Source organism: Pygoscelis adeliae, unplaced genomic scaffold, assembly GCF_000699105.1.
Source record: "Pygoscelis adeliae isolate BGI_AS28 unplaced genomic scaffold, ASM69910v1 Scaffold45, whole genome shotgun sequence".
In the NCBI taxonomy this organism is placed as follows: domain Eukaryota; kingdom Metazoa; phylum Chordata; class Aves; order Sphenisciformes; family Spheniscidae; genus Pygoscelis; species Pygoscelis adeliae.
The window spans coordinates 9,638,473-9,655,407 of NW_008825114.1; the positions used below are offsets into that span (position 1 = coordinate 9,638,473).

Sequence of the window (16,935 nt, forward strand, 5' to 3'; positions counted from 1 at the left end):
ATGTAGATGAGGCGCTTAGGGACATGGTTTAGTGGGCATGGTGATGTTGGGTTGACGGTTGGACTCGATCTTAGAGGTCTTTTCCAACCTTAATGATTCTATGGTTCTATGTATCCCTAATAAGAAACCTGAGAGCAATACTTGGCTTTGAGGCTAAGCTCACATGCACACTGTTTAAAGTTGCTTCTTTTCACAGCAACCTGGACACTTGTGACTATACAGCAGTTGATTCTGGTCCCTCTAACATCCCTGCAGCCCTATTTTTCTTTTCTTTTTTTTTTCCCCTCAACACTCTGTTTTCAGTTTAATGCATGATAAGTAACGCAAAAGCTGTGCACACAAGCACCAGCACCAACTTTCAGAAAATGAAAAGTAGTGTGGCATAAGAACATATACGAGTATTTGAGGGTACGAGGTCTGCTGGGACTGTGTTACAGGAGTGGAGGGAGTGAAGCCTGGCACAATCTTGTCTACGCTGCCTTCTGGGAGTGTTAGCTTAAGTGAAATACCTCTTGAACCATGCCCAGGTTCTCCCTTACGACAAAACAGTAACAGAAGAACTAATTGCAGAGGCACACAAAACCAGAAGATACGTTAAGACAAATACTGTGGACAATCAGGGTCCAATTCGATCCCTGACATGCATGCTTAGTACCATTTATGTACGGTATGGTATTATCTAGATGTGTGCTACCAAGACAGAAGACTATGGTAATATTTGAGTAAATGAGTGCAATGATCTCTCACTGGAATCCTATGATTTTATTACAGGAAACCTTCTGGAACATTGTTACACGGTTTCTCAAATATTGTCTTAATCTCCATTTCTAAACACCTTCATCTTGATCATCACCTGCATCTGATGCTCAACTATTGGTTACTTTGTAAGGGTAAAAGCACATTGCAGTAAGAGGAAGCCAAAATACCTTTGTTATTAAAACTGTTCATGTTTCATGGATAATATGGCTTGTTTCCTACCTATCATACTTCACACCAATTTTTGATTCCAACTGTCTCCTCCTGTTTCCCCTCTCTAAAAGCTCCTTCTTCTGTTGCCTGAGCTCATTGTCTCTGCGTTCCAGATGTTTCTGTCTCTCAAACAACGTAGTCAAACGCATATCCAATGACTTTAATGTGTTATTGATGTCCTGAAATAAAAGAACACACACCACTAGCATTCTTACTACAAATATACCATACTAACACATGCAAGTAAGCTATGCTTATGGCATGATAAAATGGGTAGTAGTTCACATCATATACAGCACAGAAATAAATTCCTACCTGTTGCTGGTTTTCCAACTGTCTTCTTTCATCTGTATCCACTGAACTAGTGAGAAACTGTGCCGCCCTCAGGGATGTGTTAGTAGAGAGGGTTAGGTTTGTATAAGCGGACACTTTAACGATGTATTTTTCTTCTGCTGTGTACATTTGCCTAAGTTTGGTTTCTTGTATGACCTAAAAACCACACAAAAATATTAATCTGACAAAAACATTACTTAAGGCAATGCTTTTCAAAACGAGGAATAAACTAGCTAAAATCCACAGTAAAGAACTTCAGCTTATGCAAGACTCTGACTTGTTAACAAGCCTTTGCAAAAAGATGATGCTGTTCAACACATCATTGTACTTGTAATTCAGACCAGTCAGCAAAGAACTGTTAAGATACTGTCAAACAGAGTATGTTACCATAACCAATTAAACAGATTCTGATTATTCTGATATTACAGATAAACACTGGAAAAACCTGTTAATATTTGTACTGCATCATGAGTAAGGATTGTACTTGCTGTAGATGCATAACATGCAAATGTAGTCTGTGTACCAAAGAACCAAAGTACTTAAGAAATTAATAGATGAAACCATAAGGTGAGCTGTAATGCATGTACTTCAGTGAAGCAAATGTATCTGTAGGAAAAATGAGGTATAAAAATACTAGAGTTACTATTTTCAAATGACTCATGCCAAAAAGGGTATTATAAATAACCAAAGATTTACCATAACGCAAGGTAGTACAGTACTTCAAAAGGATATAGTGTCCAGTTAACCAGGAACAACAAAAAGCCTCCATAGGACAACATAAATTTGACTAAACATTTTTTCAGTTTATATACACAGCACCAGCAATATTCTGTTGATTTGGTTCCTGGACACTGAAAACTGTGTTTACTTTGCTTTACAGCTCAGACTGTGGTTGACGACATTTCCATCCTAGCCCTTTTTCCACATGCTTAGCCCTATGAAACAGGTCTCCTTTTAAACTAAAGTTTCCTCTGGCATGTGTGAAACAAAATGTTGCAAATAAAGCATTTCTCAATCAAAAATAATAAAACCAAATAAAAAACTTTACACAACTGAACGGAGAAAGTGCCATGTGCAACACATTCATAATAGTGGCTCATCTTTGCCCTAGACCCCACAGAGCTCTGGAAAGGAGGGAGTACCTAAGAAGTAATTCTGACTGGTTTACAAAATGTAACTCAAAGACCTATTATATAGGTAATCTGCTTCATCAGGCGATAAACACAAAGTGATAGAAAAATTGCAGTTTAAAGATGAAAAGGCTTTGAAAAAAACGTTAAGAGAAGAGCTTTTCTTCTAGGACTCCCTCCACTTTTACTTTCCTCTTCCTCTTTTTTAGAGCCTCATACTGACTTGGAACAGTATGCAGGTGAAAGATATATTTAACTTTCTGTGAAGTACTGGATTAGATTGACTGGATTTGTTAAAATGTCTTGGAATATGTTTGTGTATAATGAATTGTTCTCATTTCTAAAGGCCAAATAAAAGGCTAAAGCAATTTTTTTGCATTCTCCACGTTAACTTGCCAAAGAATTTCTGAAATAAAACTCTAGTGGCAGGTGTGTTTGTGCTATTTAGGACATCTCACCCTTTCAATCATGTTTCTGGTCTTCTCTGTTCCCACAGGGACATCATGAACACGGTACTGGGAGCAAAGATAACTCATCACAGGATGAGGAGCATCAAATAACTCTCGTAAATATGAGAAAAATCCGTATCGGCTGAAGAGGAGAAAAAAAAGTATGCATCAGAAACAAAATTTGGCAGGTAAGCAAGCTGAAGCTACTGAAGGGTCAGAAAGAAGTCCTGCTAACCCAGAATTGAATTGGTAAAAATCTGATTTGCATAGAAAATTCTAATATATAGCAACAACACAAAAACATTGTATTTAAAACCATTCCTCACTGATTTAATCTGATACATACTGTAATTCTTCAATAGGTCTCGAAGGTAAGCTTTCAGCACATGATTCAGTAGGTGCGCATACAGCATTCACTCTTAGTTTCTGATGATCGCGCATCTAAATACAGATTACATTGGATTATTTGGCAAAAAATAGCAGAAAAATTCACTATATGAAAATCAAGTATTTATTCTTGATTCACAGAATCAGAACTATTTTAAACTGACAACCTCTGGAAGAATGCACAAAAATCCACTCTGGCTCAGGCATGACTGAGTTCTCTAACAGCCAAGCTCAGTTAATGTCTCTCCGTGAAAATACCATGCATTAGAGAAAACAAAAGCAATAAAATAAATCTAGAGTCAGGTGCTCAATCTAAATAGCCAGGCTGTATGTAATAAGGAAGCCCCCTCTTTCAGGCTGTATGGCCATTTTGCAGAGATAATGGCAGACCACTGGCTACAGAAGCTCTGAAAAGCCTGATCCTAACAGGGCAGAAAAGATTGAGGATACAAATGAAAGACCAGTTTAGCTGGTTAGAGCAGACTTGCACTGGGTTCCACAACCATGGAGGCAAGACAAGCCCCCAGAACCTCCAAGACAAGCCCCCAGAACCTCAGATATCACCACTACTGTTCACATATATAAAAATGACTAGCTTCTGTGAAAGGCAGATAGGTCTTCAAAAATTGCAGGACAGTTTGTCATTAATCACACTATTCTGTGGACAGTAGTTGGGAAGCATTATGACAGATAATGCCGTATCTTGTGGCTTTTTTCTCCTGCATCATCTGTCTGGCTCTCAAAGGGAACAATCTCCTTATCGCTCCAGGAAACAGCAGTATTAAGAAAATATAAGCCCGATTTGCTGCTTGGACCATTGTCTTCTCACAGAAGATGCCCTCTTGCCTCTTTAGTCAGGAGGCATTGGAAAAGCTTGGCACTACATTTGTAGCTTCCTGCTCTTGTCATTTTCTTGTACACAGTATCTTCTCCTCAGTAATTACTGCCTTGCCAAGGAAGACAAAAGTTATTTCTAAGAAGAAATATTTTCTTAATATTCCTGCATCTCTCTACTTGGTCTAGGCTTTAAAAAAAAAAAATCTTACTCCAGAAGAAAACGTTAATCCAGAAGAAAATCTTTGAATACTTTGTATTAGCTATTGTGCTGATCTTGTCAATACAAACAATAAATACAGACTTATTTGGTAGACCCCAAAGTTTAGGGCTTGTACATCAGTATTTAATCAATTTTTAAAATAGGTGCCTACTTGCCTCCACAAGAAACATTTCCATATCTTCTTGACTCTCAAAAACGAAAGCCCTCATGTCATTGGCCGAAATGTGATTTTCAACATATTTAGCATGTCTATTGTCTTTCATATTGATCTGATAAAGAAAGGTAATGAGTAAGTGATTTAATACAATTGGACTTAATACCCTCCCAAAACATTTTAAGCAGTCAGATGATATTCAAGCCTACATTTAATGAAAACAACATTTAAATGTCTTTAAAGACATATTCCCTGTCTTTTTGCAACCAGTTCTCTTGGGAGGAAACCTACAGTAACTCACATGTCATTGTTTTTTGGTTTTTAGCCATCCATATCCTTTCCAGCATTCCTGGAGCTATCACTGCCTCCACCATACCACCTCCCCCTCTACTGCTCCACCTTACAATTGCAGCCACCACCATCTCATGTCTAGTGGCTCTGCTCCAGTACTACTGAAGATATCTCACTGTTTAGAATTAACCTAAGGAATCAAAAACAGAAAACACCACACTCCACAAATTATTCATATGCAGTTCCCTTTGATTTGGACACAGCGAATATCACCAAATACAAATACAGAGATTCACAAACTGATTGAATTCTCTTCAAATTCTTAAAAAAAAAAATAATAAATCCATGTTTAAGATGGATGAAGCTTTTCATATCTGAATGAAATGTTAGTGTTAGAATTCTTCAGTAACTCTCACTAGTAATTAGACATTATGTCACTATATGTGACATACAAAGGCAAAATTACACAGAACTACACGATTTAATAACCTCAAGTTAGCCAAAGGCTGGGTACACTTACTAGCAATTTGAAAGCTAGAATTTACAAGTATGTGAGACTAACTTACATTGTATCAAAGAAAACAAATTCAGCCATTAGTGCATGTTACAGAGGTTAATGAGGCCTTAAAGTAAAACCAAAGGCATCCTATCAACGCATTTCTAAAATTAACTTGATCTGGTCTTCCAGGAAGAATTGGAAGTTCTGGTAATAACAGGAAATCCTTGGTATTTTATACTAAACAAAAGTCATTTTGAACAGTTCTAGCGCATGCACAAAGCGGAAGAATTGGTATACAAATATTCAACATGCAACTAATTTAAACTGTAGCAATACACTACTAAAATAAGCTTGCAATTCTGAAGAGGAAGAGGAGGAGTGCATCTTCATCCTCTTCACATTACATGGAGCACATATTGCAAGAGGCTGGGATAATGGTGGAGGAATGCACTAGAAAACCAATAGTCTCTGAAAATTTAGCCCTGCTATTCCTAGCTAGTACAGTGACTGTAGAACCAAAACACAAAACAAAACTAGGGATAGATTAGGTGTTTCTGTCTGTAGCTGGCTGTGCAAAGCAAACCACAGAAACACCTGGGGATCACAGTGACATGTTGTAACCGTTGCTGAGCAGGTTGTGCTATAGGAGGAGGTATTCAATTGTAACTACCACTGCTTTTTTAAGCAGCAAATAAGAACTAATTTAAGTCTAAATAATTGGATGTACCTTAGAGGAAATCTGCAATGGGCACCTTAATAAAGGACTGCTCCTTGAGGAGGGAAGGGGAAGGAACCATCCCATCTTACCCAATGTTGAGTATTAGTACATTGCCTACGGAATTAAAATCACAAATAAGTCACCGTGCTAATGTATCCTGCATGTAATTGGCAGCTCATTTCAAGATGAGTCTTGAAAGTCTTAAAGTCATTCTCGAAGTCTTGCAAGACATAAATAAACTAAACATTAACTGGTTAGAGTGATATGCAAGCAAATTTTCTTACTTCGAGCATCATGGGTTCACAAACTTTTTTTTTAAACTTGTCTTTGTTCTTTCTCAGCCACATAAGAGCAGAGTGTGTGTCTCGGAATCTCCCTTTAAGATTCTCTTCCTTCATATTCATTATATTATTAAGTTGTCCGAGGCGATCAATTATTCCTGTAATTTAAGGCAGCTTTTTAGAGTCCATAGCAAGTACACGTTATAACTAGCATTTTCCAATATTTATTGACTATACTACTCCAGCAATAGGATTGTTAGAAGTTTATAAGAATTAAGAGTTTCTCCTCCCACAATCAAGATGCTGCTTATTATAAAGAAATCTTAAGAACTATTAAAGCTTAAAATCTAAAATAAAATGAAGACTTACCCAAAGGATAACGAAATGTAGTAGTGCAGTAAAAACACAGGAATTTAGTCCTAAAAATATGTCTCTTCAAAACTTGTTCTACCTTTGCCTTTAAAACCAAAAACACCCCAAGAGGAAAGGGGTAGCGGGACTAGCAACATGAAATCTCTGAGTGTTATTTCATGCTTGCAGAAAACAAAATGTGTGACAATAGACTGTGTGCGAAAGCATTTGCTATTCAGGAGAAAGAGATCAAATACTTTCTGTGCTTCTCAAGGTAAAACACATAGTGTCTCCTTCCCTAGGTCACTTGGTCTCTCTATACCTCAGTTTCTTCTTGGATTCTGTCACAAGTTAAGTGACAGACAGATAGGTACGTGACAATGTACTGCACTCACTGAGGAATATATACAACACCCCCTACCCGCCGAGCTATAGTTTTTGAATTTGGTATCTTAGAAAGAACTAATTGTAAATCCTAGGCTACTATAAAGAAATTTACTACAATTAAGGTTAGCTCAAGTTCATCTAGAAAGGACAAAAGCAGCATCAGTAGCTAATATACTGCCAAAGACATAATTTTAAACACTGCATCTTTAAACCAAACTGCTTTTGCTTCAGGTTTGGTTTTTTGTATCCTGCTAACAGTACACACCTGCATTTAACAACAGAAAAAAAATGAAACTGGCAAAGCAGTCTCCTTACCCAGAGATCAGAGGAAACTAATTTTTTGGAAGGATAGTTTTAAGGTTAATTGCCACTTTTGAAACTTCTTGTTCTTTCTATTTTGAAAGCAGTTTCTGTTACTTTTAATAAAACTGATAACAGACAAGAGGACTGCTATATGTGTAAGATACAACTATGAGGCTTGAGGTAAACATCTCAAATTATTTCACTACAGCAGGACAAGTAGATTCTATACGAACTGTCATAAAAAAAAGAAAAAATGAACAAACAAAACCCCACGTAACTTACTTTTCTTTTCCCTCTCTTGATTCATTTTCTCTGCTGTTAGATCACTGACATCACTATCAATATTTGCTCTTTCTTCTTGTAATTTTTTCAGCTCATTATTAACAGCATCAGTTTGAGGCTGAAGATTCTCACAGACTGCCATTGTATCGAGCTCATTCTTCCAGTCCTCTATCATCTTGTGAGTGTTGTGTATTTTCCTCTGTCTGTCCATTTCTTCATCTTTCTTCATTCTCAAAGCTTGATGAATTTCTTCGATCTAAGAATTTTGAGTATTTCCAACATTAAAGGAGCTTAGTATACAAAACCTAAGACATAACTAGGATATCTGTGCAACTGGTATTAAATGCTGATGTAACCATGCACTAAAACCGTAAGAGTCTGTTAGAGTTCCAATAACCCTATGACAGCTGAAGAACCGCCACGATTTTTTTTAAGATTCAGGAACATTTAAGCAAAAAAACAATCAAGCCTTTAAATCAATTTTTGAAGTTCTTTTATTTTTACAAAAGCAGAAGCTTAAAGATTAAGATCTTCCTAAAAACATTGGAAAGTTAGTCTAAGATTGCAGAAAACCTGTAGCACAAACACAATGTGCAACATTGACTCCACACCCTTAAACATGACCCAGTGCTTAAATGAAGTTCTGTAACTGTTTTACAACGTATCATTGCTTTTTCTTTTTAAAAAATACTGGACATATACACTTAACAGAAGCAATAACCCTAGCCTCTTGCATAGAATATTTGAAGGCGTGTTTAATATTCAGTGCACTACTGTACTATAGAGGCTGTAGTTTTTCAAGGAAAGCCTGTAATATATAGTATATATACACAAACTATTTCTAAGTTTGTTGCATCAAGGTAACTGATTTTCTGCAGCATACACCTGTCCCTTAGTAAAACCTGTTTGACTAATCGGTTTTTTAAAGATTCATTGTGTACTGAAGGGAGTGAAGTGGGCAAGCACTTGCAGCCTCTTCAGAGAAATTTCCCTCTCCGCTAACAGAAGAGCAGACAAAAAAACCCCACGTATCTGTGTTTTACTGCAGAGTTTAAGAAGTAGCATTCCGCTTGAATGCAGCATATGCTATAGCTAGTACTGAATTAATACATTAGCAAAGAAACACCAAAAAAAGTCACAAATATCAAGACTCTTACCTGTTTATCTTTCATCTCCAAAGCATCTTGCTTCTGTTTACATTTTTGAGAAACGTCTTTGATTTCAGCAGCCTGCATACAGTAAGATATTTAAATTAGTCATAAATTCAGTTATAGTTACATTTGTAAAAAGCAGTTGTATTTTAAAGAACATTCTGTATATGCATAACTAAGAATTTATGCCACATTTTATTACTGACAAAGTCATACTCACCAGTTTCTTATTATTTTTACTTGTATCTGTAATATGTATATTTTCAGCAATTTGTGAAGAACTGAGTAATGGCATATAAACTGTTCACAACCATTCAGCTATAGATCTGCAAATTCAGGCATGACAGATAGAGGAAGTCTCCTATACTAATCTGAAACTAAAATAACTCCATCCTCAATTTCAGTAAAAATGTTACATTCAGATCCTTACACTTATAAAATGTTCTTACTTCTTTTTCCAAACCAACTTTACCAAGCAAAGCTTATACTTAGAGCAAGAAAGGCCTAAGTGCCTAGGCACAGGACAGCAAAAACAGAATTTGTCAAAGTCATCCTACCTCTGAAGTGCATTGTGCTAAAGCTGTATTCTACACAGCTGAGCTTGACAACTTGTTGGCTTATGTGTAGGCATCCATGTCTCTACTCTTTCTCTATCCTTCTCAGCTTCTGTAGAGTTGTAGAGTAATATAGGTCAAAAGGGACTTCTGGGCATCACCCAGTCCAATCCCTTGCTCAAAGCAGGTCTTATTAGGTTAGGTTGCCCAGGCACTTCCACAGCTGAGTCCTGAACACAGTGGAAGTGTACTATGCTTTCTCCACAAATGTAATTCCTCCTTCGCTGAACCCTCAAGGCTGAAAACAGTGCAAGCAGAAAAATGGAACACTGCAGAAGGATGGAAGGACTGTAAGTAAATTCCAGTGCAGACATGGAAACAAATACACACAGCACACTCTCTGGGAGAAATGTCTTCCTACAAACCAAGAGCCACTGAAAATGTTAAGATGCATCAAGAATGGAGAAGATAAAATTATGCAGAATCTTTTCCCTCCCACAACCTGAAACATGCACAAAAATTTAAGACCTTGACTCTACAGCTGTTTGCATAAAGGCAACATGGAACAGTACATCTTGGTCTTGCAGTTGACTGCAACGTAGTACTGATTCTGTGATGCTCTCTCCAAAGACCTCAGGCAGGCACTCTGAAGAGGAAGCTCTCTCCCAGGAAACTGATGCAAAATATTCACAAAACAATTCTGAAGGCTCTCAAAATCAGGACACTAATAAGGAACTGGAATTCAATTTTTCAATTATCACTACATTTTCAGTTATCATCTATTTATATATACCTATCCTACAGAACAGGATAACAGCTGTAATTATCTTTATGGTTTTCTTGGTACAACCACAACACACCGCTTTATACTGTCAAGTATCACTAAAAAAATCGCATTGCATGGTCCACTCTGTTCAAATGCCTTTGAAGAGCCTAAAGCGGAAACTATTCTAGGCTTCTCTCACACAATTTTATCAACCTCTTCCTACAAAATGGACTGATTTCTTCTTTTCAGAATCTACATGTCCTACACACCCAAAGCACAAAATTTGACTAGGAATTCTTAGTCTAACCAAATCCTTAAAAGGGTTTTAACACAGAGGGAGACAAGAGAAATAGTCATGCAGTGTCTCGATACATTAATTTCTTCCCAGATCTAGCTCTGCCTTCACTATCAGTCCAGCTCCTTCCAGGCAAAATCTGCCTGGCTTTTTGCCAACGAAGTGTAAACAAGACATAACGAAGAGGTGGTTTATCTCTGCTCTCACATATATATCCTCAAGCCAAGAGCACGATCTCTGGAAGCAGTCAGAATTAGTTATTTGATAATGGATACAAGCCTGGATCAAAGGGCCTGAAGACAATTATGTTCCCTACAGTTCTGTGTGTCTGAAATAGAGAGGACTTAAAATGGTAAACCGCCTTCCCTTGACATCAAATTGAAATTTGGCTTGAAAAAAACCCCAACTTTTGGGCCAACAATAGAGTTATGTTGCTTTTAGAACAGAATCATTCATTAATCAAGTCCTGCTGGCTTACAGCATAATTATCTGCTAAATGCTCACCAAATGCTTGGATCTACAAAGATAAAATTCTAAGCTACAATAAATTCAAGCAGTTATCTATGAAAAAGTGAAGAACTAATGAAGAAGTAGCAATTTAAGCAATTTTAAGGTATGGTACTTAAAAACCTTGAGGTTTTGCCTTAGGTCAAAACTACCTCCTGACAGTGCAAGCAGCACTGATTCTCCTTTAAAAGAACTTCATTTTCACAGCCCAACTAAGAAGGTATGTGGGAGGGAAATGGATTTCAGTAACCAAAAAAGAGCTACTGTCACGAAAGTTCAAAAAGTTCACCTCTAACTTCTTGATAACTTGCCTGATGTCATAAATTTTTCATGCCATAACCAGCTATACAATATATTCCCTTAAGCCTTTTTCCACGATTTTGGACTCTATGGGGGCTTCTTCAGATTAATCATTCAAATTAGACTTGGATACATCATTTAACATCAGAACAAAACTCCAGTTTGGAAATGTCATTATAATTATATACAACACAGTATCAGCTATACATTACAATCAAAATAATGGTAAATAATCACTGGAAAGCAGTATTAGAATATCTCAGTAAGTCTTCTATAAATTGTTTCAAATGTAGCATCCTTCCTTCTTCCCATCTTTTTGGCTTCTGGAATATTGTAGAACAAAATGCACCTAATACACTCTCTAGGCCCAGAGAGTGGGCACAATTCAGCATACTGAACTCCATTAAACTCCAGTACTCCATATTCATTAAACACCAGTTCAGCATACAGTTAACATTGTGAACGTTTAGTGCGTGAAAGCCTTACTCCACAAGTTTAGACTGAGCAGAAAAATATGTTGATTCAAGAGTATGAGTCAATCAGCTAGTACATTCCCTCAGTTTTTCTTTCACAGTTCTGTAGCAAATAGCCTATGCTGAAAACGCTCCCTCCAAGTTAAAACTAAAGTGCTCACTGTTTTGTCCTAGGTTTCTCATATAACCAGAGTATAACTCATACCAGCAGAGGATAACTATTATATTGATATAGCCCAACACCTCTAAGAATTGTGGTAGCAACTGTTCAGTAGAATTCTTTCCTGTTTGAAAAAATATATTATTGTAATACTAATTAAAATGAAAGATAAGAGTAAAACCTAGCAGGATAATACCAAGCGGTGAAAACAAAGCTTAGCACTTCACAACCATGAAGGTCCTTACTGCATTATGAAAATTTATTTCAAGCTTCCAGCTGTTAACTTTCCTTTAAGGAAGTACACTTACTCTTAAACAACAACAAAAACCCACAAAACAAAAAAAAACCCCCAGCCACACCCAAAAAAGCCCACTTCAATGAAACTGCAAAATTTTTAAACATTTAGGTATTCTGAATCACAGTATAATAAACTCTTGCAGTACTGTGGAGCACAAAATTCAAAGGGTACATTTAGCAAAGGGCTTTCTTAATAATAATAATGTACTTGGGAAAGTAGTATTGCCTCGTACAGTTTACATCACAACAAAACCAGAAGTGGTGTGAACAACAATCTGGTTTTTGTTTGTCTGGTCTTTCTGGTTTGGTTTTGGGTTTTTTGTGGGTTTTTTGTTTGTTTGTTTGGAGGGGGTGTGTGTGTGTTTGTTTTAAAGAAAGCACATGGACAGTGTATTAGTTCACAGTGCACTAGATGCCACTGAAGTTTCAGACCCTGACTCTACAAGATGCTTCATGACAAGCAGTCCCCTATAGGTGTCACACGTGTCTCCACCCTAAGGCCTTTGATCTGATCAGTTATCTTCAAACAGAACTCACTGCAGCAAATATTCTTATGTTATCATTTAACTTTGGTTTTCCATTTAAAATTTATGCAGCCTATGCATACAATGACTTCTGCAGCCTGAATAGTACATGATAGTTAAAATCCTGCAGAGAATTACAGTACTTTACTATTTCTGTATGACAAATAGTGATTTTCCATATTCCCAGAGACAGCAGCTATTAAAAAAACAGATAGTAAGCTGTAAGGCATAGGTAAGTTTTCTGTTATGCATAAAAGTATTCGCAACTGCTGGAGGATTACTGCCTAATAAAAAAATTATACCCTACTTATGGAATTAGGTTAAATATTAGAGGAACCCTTTTAGGCCAGAGAAGTTGTAATTTAGCTTAAATTAACCACCCAAACTGGCTACATTTTAATAAGATAAACAGAGAATCCACAAACCCAAACTACAGAACAGACGAAAAAGGCAACTAATTCAATATAAGTATCTAACTTAGGGAAACTGTAACATTATATCCCTGAGGACTTTGAAGGTTCTATGAAGAAAATAGTAAAATTTGCATGCTCTTATAATACCAAGAGAGTGGACTTTCAGAGTTGCTACCGAAGGCTTACTAAGAAATATATTCCTTGAGTTTCACTGCTTTTAATGGAACAGAGACATGGAGAAGGCAGCAAGTACCAAGCACATGAGTACTTCAGAAAAATTTCTTCTGAAACACATCATTACGGCACACTAGAAAGAAAGAAGTTACTGCTTTACACTTTACAAAGCTGAACACAGAACACATGAAATAAGACACACGTTAACTGAGAACTTAAAATACCTACCTTATCTCTGATGTTCACATCCAGACTCTTAAAATATTCTTCAGTTTCTTGGATTTTTTTGGTCACTGGTGTCTGCATTTCTTTCATATTCTTCAGTTGTTCCTTGGCTTGATCTCGGCTTTGTTTCACTTCCTCATGCTGCTGACGAACATTTTCATATTCCTTGGAGGTGTTGAAAGTAAAGACTTGTGTACTATTCCAGTATTTTATACTGCTCTAACATTTTATTTAATTGTACATGACTTTTAGGAAAACAATCTCATTCAGAAGCTAGTATTAGAGCAACTACTTAAGTAATCCTCCTGTTACTAGTCACTGTGACTAGGAGATGTAGGGATCATTCAGTCCCCAGTGAACAAGCACACACATTTAATGGTTCTTAAATAATATGCAATTCAAGTAGCAGAAGAAACGACCAATTTGTCTGCAATTACCTTGCCTCTAAGTCCATCTGGGATCGGTGTGGAAAAAGTAATTCTTTAGCCCCTTCTGTCCATAGTTTGAGCACTACTTAGGCAGAAGTCCTCAAGCTAAGGAGCAAATAACCACAGAAAACTTCAGAAGAAAGAAAAGGAAGGAGCTGGACAGATCATCAGAGCCAGTAACAGACATAACCCTGAAGTAAATCAAGGAGAGAGACAGAGCGGAACAGAACTTCGGAAAACAAGCAAAAACTCCACCATACACCACAAATACCAGAGAAGTCACTATCTAGGGAGTTTTACTGGAGGTGCATTCCTGAGAAGAAAGAGATGGTAAGCAGCGTGGTGACCAAGAACCTCCACTTCAAGAAGGTGGGAATTTTGGAGAGAAAGTAGTTCAGGCTGAGGGAGTCATTAGTAGTGAATTTTTCTGTATTATGCTCTCTGGAGAAAAAAGAACAACATAAAAAAAACCCCAACCAAAAAAAAAAACAAACAAAAAGAACATGACCTTGAATGACTGTTAAGGGTTCATGAGACAAAGATACTCAGAGGACCAGAGGGAGGAAGAGTAGATACATATACGTGGGGATGTAAAGGAAGGGAAAGCTGTTGGATTTGGCAGGCGCTAAAGAAAGCCCCTGGTTTAGAGCATATGCCTGGATTATTCCAAGCTTTGGAGCATTAATTAATAAAGATAGCCTGCAAGCTCTATCTGTAACAGCTAACTTTGTTTTATCTGCTACCACTTTTTCCTAGGTAGTTACTCAATTACGCTGTTTGTAAACACATGCTATTAATCATAGATCAATCAACTTAGGCTATTAAATCCAAATTCTTTCTTCATAGTATCTTTTTCATAAAGCCAAAAAGTATTTGGAGGAAGCTTCTGTAATTCTATGATATGGAGTACAATCAGTAGCCACCATTCCAAAGTTACAGAGGTAAAGCAATTATACTTCCACTTAGCTGATAGAATAAGCTTAAAATTTAGCTTTGCTCTAAATAAGGTATTATATTTCAAGGCTAAAGTAAATGCACACACATATGACTGCACCTCATTTCTTCAGATACAAAGTACAGGCAAGTTTCCGTAGAAATTGTCATGACATGGTTTTTATACAGCAAATCCCTTTAACACTGTAAGAAAACCTGACTTTCACTAGACCTCTGTATTTTGGTAACCTTTACACAAATAAGATGCTTGTAATTGTGCACTTAGCTGCAGAACTTCCAAAGGATTTCAGCCCTCCCAAGAGATATTTGCACCTAAACTACATAACAAAGCTTTTCTCTGTTGTGAATGGAAGAGGAGGAAAAGAAGATTAGACACAGCTTGGTCAAAACACATTTTCAGAATTACGTGTTTTCAGGACATTTACAACAGAAGGAACAGCACCTCCTACTGCTATACTACCTTAAAACAGTATACCTTATGGTATACTGTACTACCTTAAGCTTAAGCTTGGAGGTGTAAGAATCCTCTTTTCTTTCAGACCCTACAAAAGAAGGGCTACCTATGTCAGAAAAACTGTAGCTCCTTAAATTTGCTCACTGATTGTAGATGACACAATCATTTGATGGAAGTCCCATTAAGGTAGAGAGAAGAACATAAAAAGTCCCCTAAATCCTTGAGTCCAAATCTTTAACACCGTACTCCCAGAGTCCATTTTATGGAATTTAAAGCAGATGCTCAAAAGCCTAGTAGACATAGACATATATAAAAATAGTGTATAATTCTCCACAAACAAAAGCAGCTCACATTTACTAGAAAAAACACTTCACTAGAAAAGTGTTCCTCAGGTGAAGAGCAGTGGAGTCTTCAGAATAAAAACACAGTTCTACAGTGGTCAAATAGTAAAACAAGTTCAGCACTAGACTTCCTCTTTTCCACTAGGATCAAGAGACAATGTATTGTCATATTTCAGCTGACCTGTTTTCAGCTGACCTGTTTTCAGCTGCCCGTCGTCTCTATTTTGTAACACACTGCAGCATTTATACGTCTGCCTCCTGGCTGACTTGGAGCTATTCTGTTTTGTTACAGAGGCAATTCTAAACAGCTAGGTAGGTTTGGTCTACAAGTAGAAACATGATTTGGGGAGCACAGGGTAGGGGGAAGATCCACTGAAGGAAAAACAAACTCCCATGCTACTCTCAACTTTGGTGAATCCAATTTTAAGACATCAAAAACGTTTATTCTTAGGATTAGACAGTGCTAGGTCATATGAAACAAAAACACCCTTGTAAAAGAATGCATTTCTTCTTTTTGAGAGAGCTTGATATTTTCATAGAATAGTTTGGGTTGGAAGGGACCTCTAAAGGTCATCTAGTCCAACCCCCCTCCCTGCCCTGGGCAGGGACATCTTCAACTAGATCAGGTTGCTCAGAGCCCCGTCCAACCTGACCTTCAATGTTTCCAGGGATGGGGCATCTACCACCTCTCTGGGCAACCTATTCCAGTGCTTCACCACCCTCAGCACAAAAAATTTCTTCCTTATATCTAGTCTAAATTTATCCTCCTTAGTTTAAAACCATTATCCCTTGTCCTATTGCAACAGACCCTGTTAAAAAGTTTGTCCCCATCTTTTTTTATAAGCCCCCTTTAAGTACTGACAGGCTGCAATAAGGTGTCACCAAAGCCTTCTCTTGTCTAGGCTGAACAACACCAACTCTCTCAGCCTTTCTTCAGAGGGGACATGTTCCATCCCCCTGATCATTTTTGTGGCCCTCTTCTGGACCTGCTCCAACAGGTCCATGTCCGTCTTGTACTGAGGTCCCCAGAGCTGGATGCAGTACTCCAGGTGGGGTTTCACCAGAGCAGAGTAGAGGGGCAGAATTACCTCCCTCGACCTGCTGGCCACGCTTCTTTGGATGCAGCCCAGGATACGATTGGCCTTCTGGGCTGCAAGCGCACATTGTGGGCTCATGTCCAGCTTTTCCTCCACCAGTACCCCCAAGTCCTTCTCGGCAGGGCTGCTCTCAATCCCTTCCTCCCCCAGCCTGCATTGATACTGGGGGTTGCCCTGACCCAGGTGCAGGGCCTTGCACTTGGCCTTGTTGAACCTCATGAGGTTCACATG

General features: G+C 37.7%; 1 protein-coding gene across 1 annotated transcript in view; it reads right to left on the bottom strand.

The window, feature by feature from the left end:
- Positions 1 to 16,935, bottom strand: part of SMC5 (structural maintenance of chromosomes 5) — a 54,004-nt gene that overhangs the window by 22,890 nt on the left and 14,179 nt on the right. Inside the window, 9 exon segments of the mRNA XM_009328180.1 lie at positions 979 to 1,148; positions 1,285 to 1,458; positions 2,891 to 3,023; positions 3,228 to 3,322; positions 4,481 to 4,594; positions 6,272 to 6,426; positions 7,592 to 7,847; positions 8,749 to 8,820; positions 13,434 to 13,595. Of these exon segments, the coding sequence (XP_009326455.1) occupies positions 979 to 1,148; positions 1,285 to 1,458; positions 2,891 to 3,023; positions 3,228 to 3,322; positions 4,481 to 4,594; positions 6,272 to 6,426; positions 7,592 to 7,847; positions 8,749 to 8,820; positions 13,434 to 13,595 (1,331 nt within the window).